We start from the raw sequence: 20885 nt of genomic DNA on the forward strand, positions 1-20885 counted from the left end.
AGCCTAGCACAATTGAGTTTATTGATTAAACATGAATGTTGATTCACTCTCCAGGGGGAAAGAAAAGATAGAGGAAATACTCCTTATCTATAGGAAACCCATGCTATTTGCTAGAAGTTCAAGCATTCTACAAATTATTTTTTACCATGCTCTTACCTCTGTATAATTTTAGCTTTCAGTTGTAATACTAAGTCAGCTGCCTTTTCTAGAGGGCTGACCAAGAGAATCCTCTAAAACAGAGTACTTAATCAGTAATACCTAGTACCTGAAACACTTAATCAATACAGTATGTCCAAGATGGTACAAGGGCGTAGTTCTGCAGTATATAGCAAAGACGCGAAATTCAAGGCGCCCTCAATTTAACTACTAGGAGATTATTAATTATATTATGGAATGTAAAAAACATAAAAAAGGCTGGTGCAACAGGCTCACAAGAAATTTAGTGTAATTTCTATAAAAACAGAAGAGGGTAAGACAAGAACAACGAATTAGGCTCAAATCGAGTGCATACAAAGATAATAATCTTGAAAAAGCAAGAAGTGCAGTAGAGTTAAAGGATTTGAAAGTTCCTGCTTTGGGCTTAGAAACACGGTGATTGTTTCAACTACTCCAAACTGAAGTATAAAACTAGGTGTGGGAGTGCCAGAAGGAAACACAAGAAAACAATGTTAAGGACAGGGCAAATGTGATGCAACAAAAGAATACTAAGAAAGGATTTACTGTGTGAGGGAATTCATTAATGAGAAAATCACATGGAAATAATTAAATTATTCAGTTATTTAGTAATTAAAAATAATAATCAATGGGGATTATACTGGGTAAACATTTCAGTAGCAGCTATGTAAGAGAAGTACTTACTTATCATTTCTTCTTTATCTGATTGTTGTGCTAAGATAACATCTCTGAAAACAGTAAAGTCACAGACATAGATTAAGTCAGTAAAATCAAAGTGAAACAACAGTGGATTAAAACTGTGTCAGCAAGGAATGTCCCAAAGAATTAACTATACACTTACTTTGCATTGACAAGGATGATTAACATTAGAAAATAAATAAAGAATGGATCTGCTTGTTGTAGATATCCATCCCATATTGCCTGAGTGACTTCAACTGAGCAGTAATATGAGAAGAGGCTTCCAAGCTAAAAATTTGAAAAATAGTGTGAGAAAAAGCAACATTTTTAACAGAGACACAAGATATCTAAATAAAATAAACCCAACAAAATTACATTAAAATATACATTTGTACCATGTATTGAAGGATGTTTCTACCCTCAGAAAAAATTTTTATTGAGACAGTGCAGTAATGCTACAGATTATCTGTGAATGAATATGCCTAGTGTGAAGGCAAACTCAGCTGTGCATTGTCAGCCTTGCAAATTCAACCAGAGATTAACACAATGAGGCTGGAATCCTGTTTACGCCATAGCCACTGCTAAATACCAATTATACCAACAAGACAATAATAAGGGAATATTATTTACGCAACTAGCTTAGCAAATAAGACTTTGAAAAGATCCTGTAAACAACATTCTTTTTATTTTTCACAGTAGAACCAAGCTAATTGAACATGGTTGCACATTAGTTTGACAACGTCACTTAACATCATGTTATGATGCTTTATGGCTGAGTAATTAAACATTTGCAAGCAACAGAAAATTTTCCTTACCATTTAACAAACTGTTTGCCTGCCCCCATGTTCCCATTTAAAAATACATCCTCTCTGATATGCAAAGTTCAGAGTGGATAAAAGGTAGGAACTTCTTTTCATACAAATGCATACCAGCTGGCTTCACTGCGGTCTTACTGAACGTGCTGACACATACAAACTCCGTATCAACAGAGCTACAGCTTTCAAAAGCTCAGTATCTGGTTTTTAAACACGATATTTCAACACTTCCTAGTACACTTTTATAACAAAAGGTAAGAAGATCTATCCAATTCTGAGTCAAACACAACTGAAGACAAAATGTCCCTGACCAACAAGGCAATGAAGGTCTCTGAATGTTAGAAATACCTCTTTATAGATTAAATTTTTTGACAGATGAAACAAGGAATTTTAACATAATCTCATATTATAAAATGAGGTTTAAGTTTTGATTTTTTTTTTTAAAGACAGTACACCAGAAAGCATAATATTAAGACTGCCAGCTACACTAGCTCATTTCCCTACCTCCTTCAAAGGGAAGATTTTTTCCTAATGAATCAATAAACTTTTAACAAACAACTTCAAAGAAGTTTGTATTTACTAAGGAAAAGACACGACTTTGAAGGCTGATGACTGGCAAAAGGCAGATTTTCCAAATATGGAAATTCTTCCTGGACACATTTTAATATTAAAATTGGTAGCAGCCTTAAAAAAAAATCACCTTTAAAAAAATCAAACCACAAATACAGATCTCGCAGGTTAATAATTCATTTCAGTCTTATTTCTTTAACTAAAAGTAATGAAGTTACAAAAAATTTTACAAAGTCATTGAAAGAGCCTAAAAGATTTCATCAGGCATATAAAGCCTTCTTTATTAATTTACAGAGTTTGCCTCTGCAAGCACTGTATCACAATTTTGTACCGCATATACTAAGTAGCATTGAAACATGAGAATTTTGCTGCTTTATGTTGTAGTCCTGCTACACAAACTTCATTAAAAAAAAAAAAAGATTGAGGAAAGCGTCTTTATAACTACCCACAACTCGAGACAGTTTTCAAGTTAAGGTGAGGAGGAAATGACCAATTCTTGAAGAGCTGTAAAATACACATGCCTAAATTCTAAAAGACAAAGCACTGTATCAGGCAGTCAAACATATCTATTAACATGGAGATTTTTAAAACAATCAGTAATTTGACTTTAAAAGACCCATTAGGCTATTTTTTAATCCATATCTACAATCGTACAGCTGCCCACTATAAAAACTAACATCATGGTTTCTTACTTTTTGAGTATGTCAGTTGCTCTCATTCTAACTTATTCCAAATACCTCCTAACATTAGTGGCTCAATTAACATCCAGCACAATAAAAACATGACATTAACAATATCTCATACCTTATTTTAAACCACCAAAGACAAAAAGCCCACACTATATAAAAACATGCAATTTATTTCAATATATGGAGTTTTAATCTCTTGTACTACTCTTCCATAAACTCGCAACATGTACTTAAATTCTAACAGAGATTTATTTTTCATTATGTTTCCCTACTTTCACTTTATTACCCAGTTGAGTGCATATGAGTCTGGAGTCATCTTCTTGGTATCAAGAAAGGAGCAGAGTTCTGGCTCGTGGTACTGAAGAAGCAGTCTAAATAGATGAAACGGTCTTCCTTTCATAGAACAATCCCTAAAAAGTAGCAGTGAAAATAATCATAAATCCCAAGTAATATTCCAGTTGTCAGACTTGCAGTAGCAATTCTTTATTAGTTGTGATTATGTAATTTCCCATATTGTTCTTTTAATTCACAGGGACTGATCATGAAGTCAACTTGCGTCAAGAGTTAAAAAACCAAACCAAAACAACAAAACACCCACAAACACTGAAAAGCCCACTATATTAATTATGCAGCAGAAAGAATGAAATACTGCCAATACTTGACGGAGTATATAATACAGAAGTATTTTAAACAGATTTAAATATCAAAACGAGGCTAGCATGGTATCAGTGTTGTTAACTAAAAACAGAGTTAAAAAATATAAATCATTCTAACATGGCAGTCAAAGGAAATTTAAAAGATGCTTATTTCATACATTAATAACAATTGTCAATTCATCAAGCAGGAAATACAGGAGTATTTAAAATGAAGAAATACTTGTTTAAAGACACTAAGAACAAATCTCAAGTGTTCAAAAAGTTAAGTAAACTTATGTGGGACTCGACACACAGATCTCCAAACACAAATATCACCCTAACTTGCTCAAACAAGGGTATGTCTGTGGTGGTAAAATGGAAACATTCACAGCAAATTAAACACGGGGATTCTTTTTTGAAATTATCACAACAACTCTGACTTTCCATTAAGTTAACAGGACAAAAACCGTGAAAAGAAGAAAAATATTTTATTAATGAATTTAGCATAAAATTCTAGACTTGCAAATTACTTTCTGTTCCAATTGTTAATATGGTCAATTATTCCAGTCACTCAGTCAGTCATTCTTTACCACCTTTTAACATTAAGAATGGTTATATACCCAAAAATAACTTTAAAAAGAATCTTTCCGCATTTCTACTGACAGTGAAACAACCTTGTTTAGACATTTTTCTTAACTGTTTCGCTCCGCAGTTTTTTTACTTCTGGTACCTACTGTAGTAATCAACCCCTAATAAATAACCAGTTAAAAAAAAATAACCAACCAACACAACAAACTAAAACCAAACAACCAACAACCCCTCAAAAAACAACAAAAAAACCCCACTTGTCAAGAATTGTGACTGCTTGTACCTATCCATCACCTCCTAGGCTAAAAGCCCCATGGAGGCATCAGGCTCAGCCATTAGAAGGACTGGTAAAAAACAAAAGCAAAGCAAAAACAATTAAAAAAAAAAGTTTAGCTAAGGATAAAAAAATGAATTTCCCTGGAAACTAACCTAAGCTTTACTTTAGGAGAGAGTGGTTTATTGTTGTTGTTGGGGTTTTCTGTGAGGTTTTGTTTTGGTTTTTTTAACAACAACAAAAAAAGAAGCTATTTTCTACCCTCCATTAGAGGTAACATTGACATCATGTAAGCAGATGAAATGGACTTTCCTCACCTGGCCCCTGGGATAAGACACACTTCCACTATCCACTTGCAGCTTTTTTATTAGTTCACTACCTTACAGGCTCTCACATAAATCATTGTCTACTCAATTGCATATCTGAGATGGTGCTTTCTTCTACTTACGGCCCAAAAAAATACTTCCATATTAACTGTTTGTTAATTTTGAACAGTTCAGAAAACTCCCTATTCTATAGGAAAGGCAGGACGAAAAGAAAGACAGGTACCCATAGGACACTTTATACCAAAAACCTTGAGAGTAACAGTGTTTCCAAAGAAAAAACAGCAAAACCTCCCTCATCTAAAATAACCTATTATGTTTTTTTCCCCTCATCTTCCTTTGACTTGCTGGAGACGCTCTTTAAAAAAAAAAGATCAATCCAAGATATAATATGGTTCCAACAGATTATACTGTACATTTCCCTCACCTGTTGTCAATATGTTGTTAGAATAAATTCCCAATAAATTTTTCATGACAGTTACAAAACATGAGAAAATGTGAATAAAATTGTATGATTTAAAAAAACAAAAAAATAGCAAAAAGTTAAAAATGAAACTTTTATTGAATAGTAATGATGGTCCAGCAGTCAAACGTCAAATTGAGACCAAAGTGACCTAAGCGGAGACTGGCAAGTCTACTATAAATTGCCTTTCTTTGCCTTTTATTCTCCCATTAGAAAAAAAAAAAGAAAAAAAAAAAAGAGAGAGAGAGAAAACAGTCTACATCTCATCGAAACACCACCCAGGTTCCTACAGGGAAACTCAAATACTAGACACTCTGAAAGCTTTCTACAGCTGAAAGTACACGAGTTACGTGACCATAATGCCACTATCCCCAAACAGTTCACAGAGCCCAGCAGTATTTTAAATCAGAAAGGGACACAAGCTGAGTCAAGTCACAGGACCAATAAATGTTTCCTGCCACAACACCAAACATGCACTTTTCCTAACAATTCTATGATGCAATATTATGGGCACACATCCACCAGCTGGGCCAGAATCTCCTCTCCAGGGAATCAGACTAAGCTTTTTAATTACAGACTATCCGTATATTATTTCACAAGGTCTTAATCAGAAGACCCTGTAGCCTCACTGGAGTGTCATGGTGCTACTCCAACACAAATAAAAAATTATTTTAGTGAGAGCACCCATATAACAGCACGAAGAGCTCCTATTTCATATTTTCTATTAAAAAAATACAAAATCTAACAACTTTAAAAAAAAAAGTCACTTCCTTCACAACTCAGTAGAATACAGGGAAAATATCAACAACTACTTCTAAAGAGATTTTGAGACTTAATTAGTGCTTATGAAGTACATTGAAACGACAGGGATAGAAGTATTTCAGATATTAAGAATGCTAGGAAAGGAAATAAAAAATGCTTTCACAGAACTTACATCAATTAGGTATATCTTTTTAGGAACTATCTCAAATTTTTTTGATATTGCATGAAATGACAGCTGTTTACTAAAAGACACATTTAATCTACATCAGTGACATGCTAACTCTTTACATCTTAAACCAACTCAATCATCTCCTGGACTTCAAATCAACAGGGAAAGATAGTTCAATTTATTATCAAATGCAGGAATTTGACAGCTTTGCTACAAACAGTGCTACTCTAGCCAAAACCAACACGCACATCCTTTCACGCTAATAAAAACGGTATATAGGCAAAATAAAAAGAGTTTTACCTTGGAATGAATTTATTCATGATAGCATAAAAGCAGTTGTACAAATCACTGCGTGGCAAACGAAGGTGCACCAGAGGTTTGAGTAGATGGATCCAGCCAAGACAAGAACTGTATTTGACATTGCGTGATTTACAATAAAAAGTAATAACAGACTCAATATCCACAAGTAATACTGACTTCTCCTCTTCTGGCACTGACAACTGGTCTGAAATAGGTACAGAAGCATAAACCATATTAATGGCCTTTCAAAGAAATGGAATGAGACTATTTCATATCACAATTGCACTAAGAAGGACTGCTTGGAAAGAAAAAAAAAGGCAACAAAAACAGACAAACAAAAAAATAGCAGGTTGGATTAAATGCTTACAGAAAGGCATTCAAAAAGGCATCAAAATACCAGTGATTTTATAACCCCAGTAGGATAAGGCATTTAAATATAATTTAAATATCACAACAACAGGATTAAAGCAGCTTGGCTTTTTCAGGATTTATATGAAACAAAGACGTAGATTCTTTTAATGCACAGAATGCCCCTCTTCTATTCCTATTTGATGTGCTCAACACATAACTTATGCTCAGCTCTACAACAAATTCATTTGAATCTCAACACAGATCAACCCACAATGCATACCTCCAATTCCTCAAAAGCCCACTGACATGCAAATTTATGAAAATCAGTAGCTTGAAATGAACTAAGCTTACAGACTTAAATTTTAGTATTAAAATATAAATCACATTTTTAATCTCTACTTCAAAGTAATTTGCCTAATGATACTTTAAATCTGGCGTTGTTAGGGTAACTATAAAAAGAGAAATTTATTTACATCTACACCTGGCTTTTAAATTTGATTTGGTACTGTTGCTATCAGAAGATACACTAACCATGAACATATAATATTTTATACAACGTAGCACATGGTTTCAAATTCTTACAAATGTTGTAAGGTCTTAAATACTGTCATTATTCAGTTTGATACATACACAAAGCTCAGGTTTTCATTAGTTCCAAAGCATTGTTCTGCACAGACTCTTACTTAAAAGGCTGACAACGCTTCAGAAAAAAATAGATTCATCGCCTCAAGTGAGGCGAATGCCAATAAGACATTCTGAAATATGTCAACACCGTACCCCAAATTATGATTTCCTCCATGTGATGAAATAAATAACTACTTAGCTTGCTTACAGTTAATTATACTGGTATTTATTTTACAGATTGTAGTGAAACCAGACTTTTGTGTAATTTCATACCATGTTCAGCTTAATATTAAATACCTCTTTATATTTTTAATAACAAATATAATATTACACTTATGAATTATATATTTCAGAAATAAATTTGTTTTAATCCACTTAGATTATATTGATTTTACTACAGCTAAACTGACTAACAGTAAAAGAAGGGGAAGAGATGCCTATACACTATGTTAATACAGTGGCATTAAAAGTGACGTTTTCCCCCGTCGATTATGAGAAGCCCATGAGTCTCATTACTGTTAAAGAAAGTTTTTATTACTGAAGTCTTTAATATTTTCTCATCAAAGCCAGTCAATATTTGGTATTTCCTTTCCTCTACCTTGCAGGAAAAAAAAATAAAAAATTGTACATAAAATTCAAATGCCACCCAAAGAGTTACTTTAAATTTGGAGACTACTTGCTTTACTAAAACATTGAAATAGAGAGATTTAATCCAATCAAAATAGAAATCTCTATGTAAACTTCATTCTGAACTAACTTAATATCTATTACTTCAATAAGTTTAATATTGTTATGTATTACAGAATATTTGCAATAAAGCAAAAGGAGAACTAACAGACATTAAAGTGCTTAATTTTGTATGTTATGAATACTAATTGGGTGGTTTTGCTATCTGCCAGAAAAGACACTGTGGTTAAATAACACAGTAGAATTTTTCCCCCCCTTTCCTTTATAGGACAGAGAGAGAAGGAAAATAAGTCCCACTAGATTCTAGAGCTAGAAAATGTATAACTGCATTTTAAAAGTAGTATGTATGTGTGTATGCACACATCCATGCATGCAATAACTCTATTCTCTCCCTTAACTTTCAATTGTGCAAAAATAAATTAAAGCAGGTAAGAAAATATAAGTTTCTCTTACGGATGCCATAAGAAGTATCCCAATTTATAAGTCAGCATTGACTCCACCACCTGATGACTAATGCTGTTGCATGGTGTCAGGGATTTGGCCATTTTTGCAACGCATTGCCAACCAGATCTTGTGGCAGCTCCTCACAGACATACCGGAATATTATTTCCAATGTCCTGTCAGCATCTTGCTTTCACCAACACAACCTTTCATTTTTGCTGAAAACAGCATTAAAAAAAACCCCAAAACCTTTCAAAAAAATAGTCTTCAAATTCAAAGTGTTTAATATATTTCTTCCCTTAGAGGTTATATGCATTTTGGTGCTACACCAGCTTTTCAGATTAAGTACCAGTCATTAGACAATTAAAAACTTGAATGACACTATAGAAAGAGCGTCTGGTTTAAAAGATGGAGCTTGGAAAAAAAAACACCTTATTTTTTTCAACTCCTGGAGCTTTCCTCCCATTTGGCTCTGACCATGCAAACCATCACTTAAAAGCTATCACTTTAAACTTTCATGACTTCCAGTCCTATTCAATATATTCATCAATGACCTGGATGAGGGGATCGAGTGCACCCTCAGCAAGTTTGCCAATGACACAAAGCTGGGGGGGGTGGCTGACACACTGGAAGGCTGTGCCGCCATACAGAGAGACCTGGACAGGCTGGAGAGTTGGGCAGAGACGAACCTTATGAAATTCAACAAGGGCAAGTGTAGGGTGCTGCACCTGGGGAGGAATAACCCCACGCACCAGAACAGGTTGGGGGCTGACCTGCTGGAGAGCAGCTCGGTGGAAAGAGACCTGGGAGTCCTGGTGGACAACAGGGTGACCAGGAGCCAGCAATGTGCCCTCGTGGCCAAGAAGGCCAATGGCATCCTGGGGTGCATCAAGAAGAGTGTGGCCAGCAGGTCCAGGGAGGTCACCCTCCCCCTCTACTCTGCCTTGGTGAGGCCACACCTGGAGTACCGTGTCCAGTTCTGGGCTCCCGGTTCAAGAAGGACAGGGAACTGCTAGAGAAGGTGCAGCAAAGGGCTACCAAGATGATGAGGGGACTGGAACGCCTCTCTTATGAGGAAAGGCTGAGGGATTTGGGTCTCTTCTGGAAAAAAGACGACTGAGGGGGGACCTTATCAATGTTTATAAATACTTAAAGGGTGGGTGTCAGGAGGATGGGGCCAGGCTGTTTTCAGTGGTGCCCAGCGACAGGACAAGAGGTGATGGGTACAAACTTGAGCATAGGAAGTTCCACCTAAACATGAGGAGGAACTTCTTTACTTTGAGGGTGATGGAGCCCTGGAACAGGCTGCCCAGAGAGGTGGTGGAGTCTCCAACTCTGGAGACATTCAAAACCCAGCTGGACGTGTTCCTGTGCAACCTGCTCTAGATGACCCTGCTCTGGCAGGGGGGTTGGACTAGATGATCTCCAGAGGTCCCTTCCAACCCTACCATTCTGTGATTCTGTGACACCACCCATCTCAGAGTCAGAGTATAGGTAGGATACTACTGGTTTTTTACAAGTTCTTTCTGATTTTCTCTGCCCTCTCATAGCTTTCTCTAAAATGTAAACATCATTCTGGTTATTTAACTCAAATAGCAAAGCCCTAAGACAACTGAGAGCACAGAAGTTTTTGTGTAGGTGATCTAAACATAACTGAACTTACCAATTAGCTCTTGGCAATCCTTATGAATTATACTCTGTTCTGGTAGGTCTAAGGAGCCATCCCAGGATGCTAGGCTGTCCCCCTTTCCTACAACATTAAGCGCGATCTGGAAAAAAAAAATAGAAAACCCTTTAACCAGTATCCTTTTGTAGTTACCAAATTATTGAACTCAATGAAGAGAAAAATCCTAAAACTGAATCAACATACATGCATATTAAAATTCCAGTACTACATCTCTTCTGTATAGATGCCTGGTAATTAAGTCATCTACCTCAAAACAAACACAATTTCAAGTATTTGCTGCTTCTTGATTTAAGTTTGTATTTACCTTCCAGACTTTGGCCCTCAAATCAGCAGGCAATTGCCTTCCTTGAATGATGTTTCTCACAGTTTCAAGATCACAGCCTCCTTCTTCCAGAGCGTCTGCAAGCTCTTTTTCCCTATAATAATGATATGCAATGTGCTTACTAAAAATTAATTATACAATATTATTTAATATTTATCTATTAAATAGCTGTTGACTGTAGGCTACTATCAGGCAAAACTCACATATATATGTAAACATATATTATAAGACAATTTGCCAATTACTGAAAATAAATATTTGCAAAATGTTATTTATTCCTTTGCTTTTAAGGCTGCTTGTTCAATTTCTAATTCCATTCCATTAACATATGAGAAAATAGTAAGGTCAGAACATTTTTTGTTTGCTTTCATGAAGTGGCAATGTTGCAAAATGTATCATAAAACCACAAATTTAGTTGTCATTTACAGATGCACAGCAAATTTTCACTCAGGCACAAACCACTCAAAGCGAACACTACACCTAAATTAGATGGCAGAGTTCTTTTAAATAAAATACTACATGACCTAGAAAACAGAAAACTTATTTCAAAGGTTTAGAACAGTCAGATTTTAACCCCATCTTTCCCTGAAATGGGAAAGAATCTTTTAGTCAAACTCAGGTTTACTTAACTATAAAGTTCTAGTACCGTAAGTGTAGACATGTGCACAAAACTGAATTAAAACATACAAAAATGTTAATAATAGTGTAGAAAGTAGCAAAATACACAAATCCGCAAGACAGTCAAACAGTAATGATACTTAAATTGCCATAGTAAGACAGCAAAAGTTCAAAAGCATTATACGTAAGAAGGTACACATTCAGAAATTATTACTTTACAATCTCTCTGATAACTTCTGCAGACTGTTTCAACAGTTCCATGCCTTCAACAATGAGAGAATCACATCTGATGACTTCAGGAATTTCAAGATTATGTAGCACGGCAGTGGCAAAACACCAGGTTCACTGGAAAAATAGCAATGGCAGTGATACATAGGTCCTGTAGGCAAAACGTCTCCCTTACTGTGTATCCTCTTAATACTGTGATTCTCTTAATACTGTGTATTCTCTACTAGCTCTGACATATGCCTTAAGAAACCCTTTGCTTCATACACCTGAGGAGTTAAACACACAGCTGGGAGGTTTATAGCCAGGGCAAAACACAGAATGTGATTGTTCATTCAGGACAGATATTCAAGTATGAAGATGCATTCATCCATTGTGAACAACACATCTATTTATACATGTGCAATAACAGATGTTAAAGTGTTACCAGTACAATTCCCAATTAATCCACATGTTACATACTATGTAGCTGACTCCAAAACCCATCGAATGTCAGTTGTTGAGCTCTGTCTGTTTCTTTAATTTGCATATATCCACAACTAACTCCTTGATATAAAACTTCTCAAGTATGGTCTTCTGAAAGCTAAACACAGATTACTAATTTTCTAAATATCACCCTTTTTGATAAATAGTTTAAAACCTCAATCCTGTAAGAATGCATGCATATACTTAACAATAAGCAATGAGCTAGTCTTAAGACATCTCAAAGTATTTACAAGTTTGCAGAGTAAGCATTTTCCTTCCATTGTATCAGCCAGTTTCTTTGACAGTACTTTTTGGTAGCACTTTAAATCATATTTCAAATATACACTAGGGCACAGCTAATAGTCTGTATTCTTGAAGCAATTTTGCAAATTTGGATGAAATAAAGTACAATTTACAAGGAGACTGAGTTGCATTTTTTTCTTGTATTTTTATTATTTTAAAAAAATCCCAAAGCCCACTTATTATAGAACTACAGCCTGCACGGGTGAATATCCCTTTCCTGAGACAGAAATGGAGGTGGAAAAAATACATCAGCACACTTGCATATCCGTCACCTATCCTGTTGTCCAATTGTGTATATAACAACCAACACTGGAAGAATTAAATCACCATAACAGTTCAGCCTGAATAAAAATCAAGTATTTCCAGGACATTTACACAAAGAGACCTAGCACCCAGCAGAACTGCATGAACTCTGGGATGCTCTAACTTGAACAGAAGCCAACACCGAACACCAGCTGAAGAGAGCTAGATGGTCTTAGATATATTGCAGGTTTCTGTGCACACTATGTATGGCACACAGACTAGAGGGCAACAGCGAGGCCTTGAAGTATAGCACACAAAATCCAATCAATTGCTATAAATACTACCCAAGTATTAAACGGGCACATAGAAATGAACGCAACAGCTGCATGGACATTGCATTTTAGGTGGAAAGTTCTTAAATTGCAATACCTAAATTTGGTTTTTATGTCCTCCAAAGAAAATTATCTGGGAAAAAAAAGTAATTTAATATATGTGAAACAACATTTAAAAATACATTTACACAAATTACAAAAACACATCTGACAAATAATGTTTTAGGGATCCATGAGTACTAATTCTACCAGTTACTTGTACCTAATATTCACAGCTTAAAAAGCCATGCATGGGTTAACATCAAGATCAACTTCAACATGTTATCTGCAAATGTGCGCTTCCTCTGTTTCTTTGATAATATATTACTATTTGCAAAATCTTCTTCCTAAGTACTGTCATCTGCATTTTATACACTGTGAAGATGACAGGCAAATGCTAGTTTTACTACTTCACTTTAAAAAGTAAGAATCTGATATGCCCATCTCCCACATGAAGAGATCTGATGCATTACCAAATTGAGTTAAATGAAGTAACAGCGGGGGGAGAAATTGTGTTATTCTAGTTATGATTTAATTAGCTACTCTTTTCCTCCATCAACTCCCAAGACTGCTCACAGGCTAGAAGTGAGGGCTTCTCAAAGATTAAGAAAAATTATTTTCTAATAAGTATTCTATTCACAGTAACTTGCAAAGTACCATGAAAGTGATTTTGATACTTAACACGTGTCCACTGGATGTGTTTTACCTTATTTCAGTTTGCACTACAAATGTTCCAGCAAACTGCTAGCAATCTGGATCTTTGTCTTTCATGAGTGAAGATCAGCTAGGAAGTTTTCTGTTCATACAGACAACAACTATTAAATTTATTTTGGAAAGAATGCAGCATTTCTCTTTACAGGTAAACTCCTCCACACAAGAACATCCTTCTCTCTGCCCTACCAGGGCTCCACTGCCTAGCTCTAGGTGCTACCCTAAATTTTGGTGAGATGTGTACAATTCCAGCCTATATCCAAGCAATGGCCTGAAAGGTTAATTCCTACAAGACATACTGTTCCAAATGACACAGTGCACAATATTGCCATTATAGTGAAAATACTATGGGGTAAATTTCCATACTTAAGAGAAGGGTCTCTGAAATTCATGCCAGTCCAGTGACATATTATAATCAACAGGTAAACTACCTATGCAGATATTTTTAAAGCCAAAACAATTAAGATGCGAGAGTGAGCTGAAGGCAATAAGAAAATAAAATTGATCAACTGATGGGAATTCAGCTTCACTTCTTTTTTTTAAGGTCCTATTTATTTTATTTACGTATGACTCTGAGGTAGTTAGTAATAATAACTTATAAATTAATGAAGAGATTAAGAAATCGTGGGGATGTGAACAGCAGGAAAAAGACAGTAGGAAGTGTTTTGATAAACTACAAATACATAGGAAAAGATGTATTAAGAAAAATACAATCAGTCAGTAGATTACAATGTCTGGAATGTATCTGCTGAAGTCATTACGCCTGCTAATTTGTTATAAGGAAAGACAGATAGATCCCTTTGAACTGCTTCTTACAAGTCAAAGTGCATTTTTGGAAAAAATGCTTCAAAAGTTTAAAGCTTTAATTTGTGATGGGCACACTACTAATACTAATTTATTACTTTAAAAGCGCAGCAGGTATCTTCTACATGTACCAAATTCATTATCTAAAATAATCTTATCGGTCCAAAACAAGATGATCGCTCTTTTCCCATATACACTGAATCTACTACTACACACTTGCCTGTTAAAGATATTACTCAGTGCCCTAAAAGAGGGTTAAAACACACTCCCACTTAGATATACTGCTTACCAAACTGCTTCCTATATACTTGACCACTGATCTGATGTTGGTGTAACACTTGAAAAGCTTCTTTGATTAGTTTCTCCCACATTCTTCAAGTTACACACTCATGGTAGCTGCTCACGATATCCTGTAGTATATCCACACTTGCAGTGTAAGAAACAGGATTTCTTAAACATCGTCACATATCATTCCTGTTTTCCTTAAATCAGAAGCAAGGCTGCTACCAGCTGAACCCTTGCCAAGAGTATCATCAGTTTTAGTTTCTGTAATTATCTTTAAGTTTCTGTTGTCATCTCCTAGGACATCAAAAACATCCAATCTGCAAGATTTTGTGTATTTCTGATAACTGTAGCATGCAAAAAGAAAGACAGACACATATACCACAATACTGCCATCGGAATTATGAGGGCCGCCTGTACATATCCATGTTAGTGACAGATTGGACTAATTTATTCTAATATAATTTTATTACTTTTGTTACTAAGAAGGTAGAACTAAACTGCATTTTAAGCAAAGTACTTTACTTGAAAAAGCTCACAGTAGCATACAGGTTTATAACATGCAGTAATCACAAAAAAGCTTTGCTTAAAAGAAAACTGGGCAAGTGAATAGTGCTGATGAACATTTCCGAAGTCAATGGCTACTATCAATTTATTTTTATAGTCATCATTCTACCTTCCAACAGCAAAGAACATAGCTTCCCACCACAGAAAAGTATCTATATAAAACCTTCTTTTTTTTTTCCCTAGAAATATGCTTTTATATAATCTAGTTACTGTGGTTCCTACTTTTAATTTAGGATTCTCCTAACTACCAGAAAAAAGCCTTAACAAGAGCTATATTAAATTGAAAGTGATGAGCAATGCGTGTTCTCTATTGAAAACAAACAAACAAACAAAAATCAATCCCTCACATTTACTTCAAAATATCCATTTTATTCAGAACGCCATTGAATTTTCTTTTTTTTCCCCCAAATAGACTTTTGGAGAAAAACATTAATTGTGTGACATTTTTTACCTCTATTTTTTCCTCGAGTGTGTTAATTTCACATTTAACTGCAGAGGATATTTTGTTCATATGCTTTCAGAAGAAATACCATGGCTCCAAGCACTAATAAGCCAGATTCTGAATACAGAAAAAAAAAACCCAACACATATCTACTAGTTTTGTCACCCTGTTGTCTGAAACAGTTGGAGTGTATTTTTGGACCCATAAGATGAATGATTCCAATGCAAAGTTAAATGCACAGGAACAATTCCATCTGTGGTTAGATTTAGTTAGTTAGTTATATTTAGTTTAGGTCTTAACATTCGAAGTATAGATCTTAAAATAAAAATACTACTTGATCAAGTTGCCTGACACTTGAGTATTAAACAAACATCTGCAAAAAGGTTTTAGAAATTAATTCATAATGGTTTATATCTTTATCTGTTTGAGAACCTGAACAAGAAACATGAAGTCCAAATAATTTATTTCCTTGATAAATGAGAAGAGACAAAACTGTAAGTATTGTATTGACTAAAATTAAGGTTAAAATAATGAAATAAATAGACCAAAAAAAAAAAAATTAAGATTTTACAGCACAACTTGAAAGCAGTCTGCCTCCTTTGTGTTTTACAGTATTCTTAGCTCTGGACACAGATATGTTTTCCAGCATAAAATACAATACAGCCAGTAAATTCTCAGGTTAATTTTTGATAACATACCAAATAGCTAAAAATAAATATTTAATAAACAAGGTCTGACAGATTTTTCTAATTTTTAAATCAAAACTGTTGATGAACTTCCTGTATTTACTGAAGAAATAGCTGACAATCTCATCTTTTAATAACTCTGTACAAGAAGTCTGGGGTAGTGGGTGGGGTTTTTGTTTGTTTTTTAAATTGTATTGTACAGTGGTAAGTTTCCCTGGTTTTTATTAAACAAAACACCAAGCACTCTGTATGGATGTTGAGGGTTTTAACTCATCATTGGTTTGTGCCCCTTCAAATCACTTACACCAGCACTGCATGTCAAGTTGACACAGGAAAAATAAAAAGGGCTTTTTATGTTAATAAGCATGTCTAGATTCTACATACTCAAGGTGCAGTCACAGTCTCTGAACAAAAAATTACATCTGCCTTTGAATCCTCCTTAGGAAAGCTAAGCTCATTCAAAAGATACATATCACACTAGTAAAACAACTGCTCAGCAGCATTCAGATATGTATGCAAGACAACAGGTTAAGTCAATAAATGAAAAAGAAATTATTTCACTGAAACTTGCATTAAAAAAAACCAAACAAAACACAACAACAAAACCAAAAAGCCACATGAAATTTCTAAATAAGCAATAAGGAATACAATTTTATGTTGTTCACAGGGTTCAGCTCTAGTAACAGGATGTATTCTTGCACATTAATGAAGCATTTAAGCATAAACTTCTTGAACTGTTCCCATAAAGACTTACAAAATCTCTTCTAGTGATGTCTTCAAGTTTGCCTTTTCTAGTAGTACCAGCACATCAAATTTCCTGTAGTTACATTTTGAAGCTACCAGTCAGAACGTCAAAATGCAGGCTGTGCCTTGAAATATGTCTGGAAATCCCATTTGTGCCTTGTTCTTAACCAGGAATTTTAGCAGTTTGTGATCTGGGAGATTGTAATATTCTTTCAACATTAGTAACGAAAGAGATTTGAAGTATTTTTTCAGAAATATTTCAACACAATTCTTATTCAATGTCCAGGGTATCAAAGTGTCAAGACCACACTGGCAATGAGTCTATCCTTAACTTTGTAACTATAGGTCCCAACAGTCAGGTCTGTATTTAGAAATAATACTTATGCAACACTGGATCTACAGAAAATGCTTCATAAATTTTGAAGCTGTAACTAAAAGAAAAAAAAAAGGCTAAAAACCAGCACCGATTCATTTTCATTTGCTAGTAAGAGATACTTAGTTGTTTTATTCAAGAGCTGTATTTGTGGAACCAACCTACACAAAGAACAGATACCAGCTACACCTGCATGCATGTCAATTCCGGCTTCTTTCAGTGAGATAACTAAGCGCAAAGAAAGCTGAGAATAGTTAGCAAGAAACTTTGAACCTGCCACATAAAATAAAGCCTAGAAGCAAAAGCATCAGATTCGAAATGATCATAAAAAGCAGGTCTGTAATGTAATTGTTTGAAAAGCATCTACGTGGAAAGGACAAAGACCAATGCTGTGCCAGGGAACCACAGAAGGAAAAGAAATCACATGCAATGCAGAAGCGCAAAGAGAAAAACAAAGTGAAGATGCACAGGAATGGAGATGTGCTGTGCAATAAGAATAGCTTCAGTGTTTAAACACAATGTTTATTTAAGCCTCGGCAGTCTTAAGTGAATACACATGCACAAACACTAAAAATCACATCACTGTTACCACCAAAATGATCCTATACTCCCTCCAGAAGTAGTCTCTATTCTTGTCCTATAGGTTCAATGTAAAATCCATTATAAGTAATAGCTGCAATAGAGGAAAGTGGCGAGCAAAACCATTCAGAAAACAAGCCACGACCTACTGTTGTCACCTGTGCTTGAACAGGTACGCAGAGAAAGGGGGAAGCCGAACTGAACAAAGCAACCCCACTCCAGGCAGCCAGGCGCACACATCCAGCAGCTCCTACCGCCCATTAAAGCCGTCATTTCAAACTGGAGCAACCGCCTGGCTCCAGCCTAGGCAGGGACAGAGGCCGCCCCGTCTCGCCCTCGTTTTGACGGCGGCGCTTCCCCTTTCGAGACCGGGCAGCTGCTGACCGTCCGGAGGCGTCCGCCCCGAGGCTCGCCCCAGCCTCCCACCGCGCTGGGGCCTGTCAGCCCGGCGGGCGGGGGCACAGGCGAGCCGCCCTCGGCCCGGGCAGCTCCCCCAGCTACTCTACCCCGGCCCAGCGCTCCGCGGCGGCGGGGCCACGGCCCCACACTCCGAGCCCGGCGGGCCCCGGGGGAGTGGGCGAGGGGGAAAAGGCGACGCGCGGGGGAGAAGGAGTTAAGCCCCTCTCGCCCACCGACCTCTCCCCTTCCTCCCCCTCGACCCCGCTGCGGAGGGGAGGGCAGGGAGCGGAGGGGAGAGCACCGGCACGCCCCGTAACTCACCAGCTGCTCGACGGCGGCGCCTCTTCCCCTTCCGCCATAGCTGTTGACGTGCCTCCTCGCTTGGCCGTAAAGCGCGGCCGGGTGGTGCTTTTTTTTTTTTTCCCCCTGACGCCGTTCCTCACCACGCGCCGGCGCCCGTCCTCCGCCTCGCCCCGTGCTGTCGCGAAGTGAGGGGCGCCCGCCGCAAAGCACGGAAGCCTGGCACGGGAGAAGGGCGGTGCCTGCCTGAGGAAAAGAGGCGGGAACCGGGAACCGGGGGCCAGGGCGGGTCGGGGATCGGGGCTGGGTCAGGGTCAGGGTCAGGGTCAGGGTCAGGGTCTGCTGCTGCTGCCGCGCCCCGACGGCATTCACCTGAGGCAGCTCAGGTCACCAGCAGCTGCCCAATGCCTTCCACTAGAAGGCTTCGGGATCGGTGTCCCTGGCAGGGAAGCCGTTCTGTGACGGATTTGAATTATTGTCGGTTTTTGTGTTACTTTCCGTTTTCATAAAGGCGGACTGCTATGCTTTGTGTAGGTTTGATTAACAAATTACTTCCCTCCCCAGAGTCAGCATCGTGCCAGGCTATGCTCCATGAGCCGCAGGTTAGAATTCACAGTTTTTACGCAGAACCCAGTTTCCAAAGACTACAAACACCGGAAGGCTGTGCCGCCATACAGAGAGACCTGGACAGGCTGGAGAGTTGGGCAGAGACGAACCTTATGAAATTCAACAAGGACAAGTGTAGGGTGCTGCACCTGGGGAGGAATAACCCCATGCACCAGTACAGGTTGGGGGCTGACCTGCTGGAGAGCACCTCGGTGGAGAGAGACCTGGGAGTCCTGGTGGACAACAGGGTGACCAGGAGCCAGCAATGTGCCCTCGTGGCCAAGAAGGCCAATGGCATCCTGGGGTGCATGAAGAAGAGTGTGGCCAGCAGGTCCAGGGAGGTCATCCTCCCCCTCTGCTCTGCCTTGGTGAGGCCGCACCTGGAGTACTGTGTCCAGTTCTGGGCTCCCCGGTTCAAGAGGGACAGGGAACTGCTGGAGAGGGTGCAGCAAAGGGCTCCAAAGGTGATGAGGGGACTGGAACGCCTCTCTTATGAGGAAAGGCTGAGGGATTTGGGTCTCTTCAGTCTGGAAAAAAGACGGCTGAGGGGGGACCTTATCAACACTTATAAATACTTAAAGGGTGGGTGTCAGGAGGATGGGGCCAGGCTCTTTTCAGTGGTGCCCAGCGACAGGACAAGGGGCAATGGGCACAAACTTGAGCATAGAAAGTTCCACTTAAACATGAGGAGGAACTTCTTTACTTTGAGGGTGGCAGAGCACTGGAACAGGCTGCCCAGAGAGGTGGTGGAGTCTCCAACTCTGGAGACATTCCAAACCCGCCTGGACGCGTTCCTGTGCAACCTGCTCTAGGTGACCCTGCTCTGGCAGGGGGGTTGGACTAGATGATCTCCAGAGGTCCCTTCCAACCCTATGGTTCTATGATTCCATGATACACCTATGAAAGTTCAGAGGAAAAAAAAAAAAAAAAAGGCTGAGGTAAGTAATACTTTGAGTAACAGTGCCACCTTATGGTAAGTTCACGTCCTTGCGCTTTGCCTGCTGCGGGGACAAACCCCGCTCTACACACCCACACACCGCCCCCCTACCCCACACCCTCCACGCTCACCCCGGTCCCGTCCCGTCCCATGCATACCGTCCCGTCACACACGCCGTCCCGTCGGCGGCCGGCGGGGCCCGGCGCCCCCGGAGGCGGGAGCGGCCGCTCGGGAGGTAACGCAAACTCCTCCTTCACGCGTGGTTTTGTCCCTCAGGAAAGACTGGGGGGGAATAATCTAAAGTCGAGGAAGTAGGTGTTTTACGGCATCGAAGCAGGTTATGGCAATTAAAAAAAAATACATATCTATTGCGAAGAAGAGGGTAATATTTTTAATTCTTTTCCTCTATTTCACGCTTCATCTATATTTTTCACTAACCCCCCCCCCCAAAAAAAAAAAAGCCCCTATGCATTTCAAGCACCTACTTTTATTACTTAGGGGAAAAAAAATAATATTTGTAAAACGTCCATGAGGCATCATTTTGCCCCCCCCGCCCGGGGCCGCCTGGAGGTGCTAATAGCGGAGGCGGGGGGCAGGGGGACGGGACAGAGACGGCCCCCAGCGGCCCCGCCGGGCGGGCGGTGCCAGTGCGCAGGCGCGGCCCGGGGCGGGGGCGGG

The 20885-nt window shown here is 38.4% G+C and overlaps 1 protein-coding gene across 4 annotated transcripts in view; it reads right to left on the minus strand.

The window, feature by feature from the left end:
- Positions 1-18789, minus strand: part of TBC1D23 (TBC1 domain family member 23) — a 35967-nt gene extending 17178 nt beyond the window's left edge. For 2 of the 4 annotated variants that reach the window (XM_063350278.1, XM_063350258.1), the window contains exons 1-7: positions 18686-18789; positions 10535-10646; positions 10207-10312; positions 6441-6645; positions 3213-3336; positions 1016-1140; positions 859-902 (exon numbers count right to left, since the gene is read on the minus strand). In XM_063350278.1, the coding sequence (XP_063206348.1) occupies positions 859-902; positions 1016-1140; positions 3213-3336; positions 6441-6645; positions 10207-10312; positions 10535-10646; positions 18686-18723 (754 nt within the window). In that variant the 5' untranslated portion in view covers positions 18724-18789. Of the gene's footprint in view, positions 1-858; positions 903-1015; positions 1141-3212; positions 3337-6440; positions 6646-10206; positions 10313-10534; positions 10647-11384; positions 11516-18685 lie in introns of those variants that run through there. The other 2 variants (XM_063350248.1, XM_063350268.1) reach the window with 2 other exon arrangements.
- Positions 18790-20885: the final 2096 nt, after the last annotated feature.

Source organism: Chroicocephalus ridibundus, chromosome 1, assembly GCF_963924245.1.
Source record: "Chroicocephalus ridibundus chromosome 1, bChrRid1.1, whole genome shotgun sequence".
NCBI lineage: Eukaryota > Metazoa > Chordata > Aves > Charadriiformes > Laridae > Chroicocephalus > Chroicocephalus ridibundus.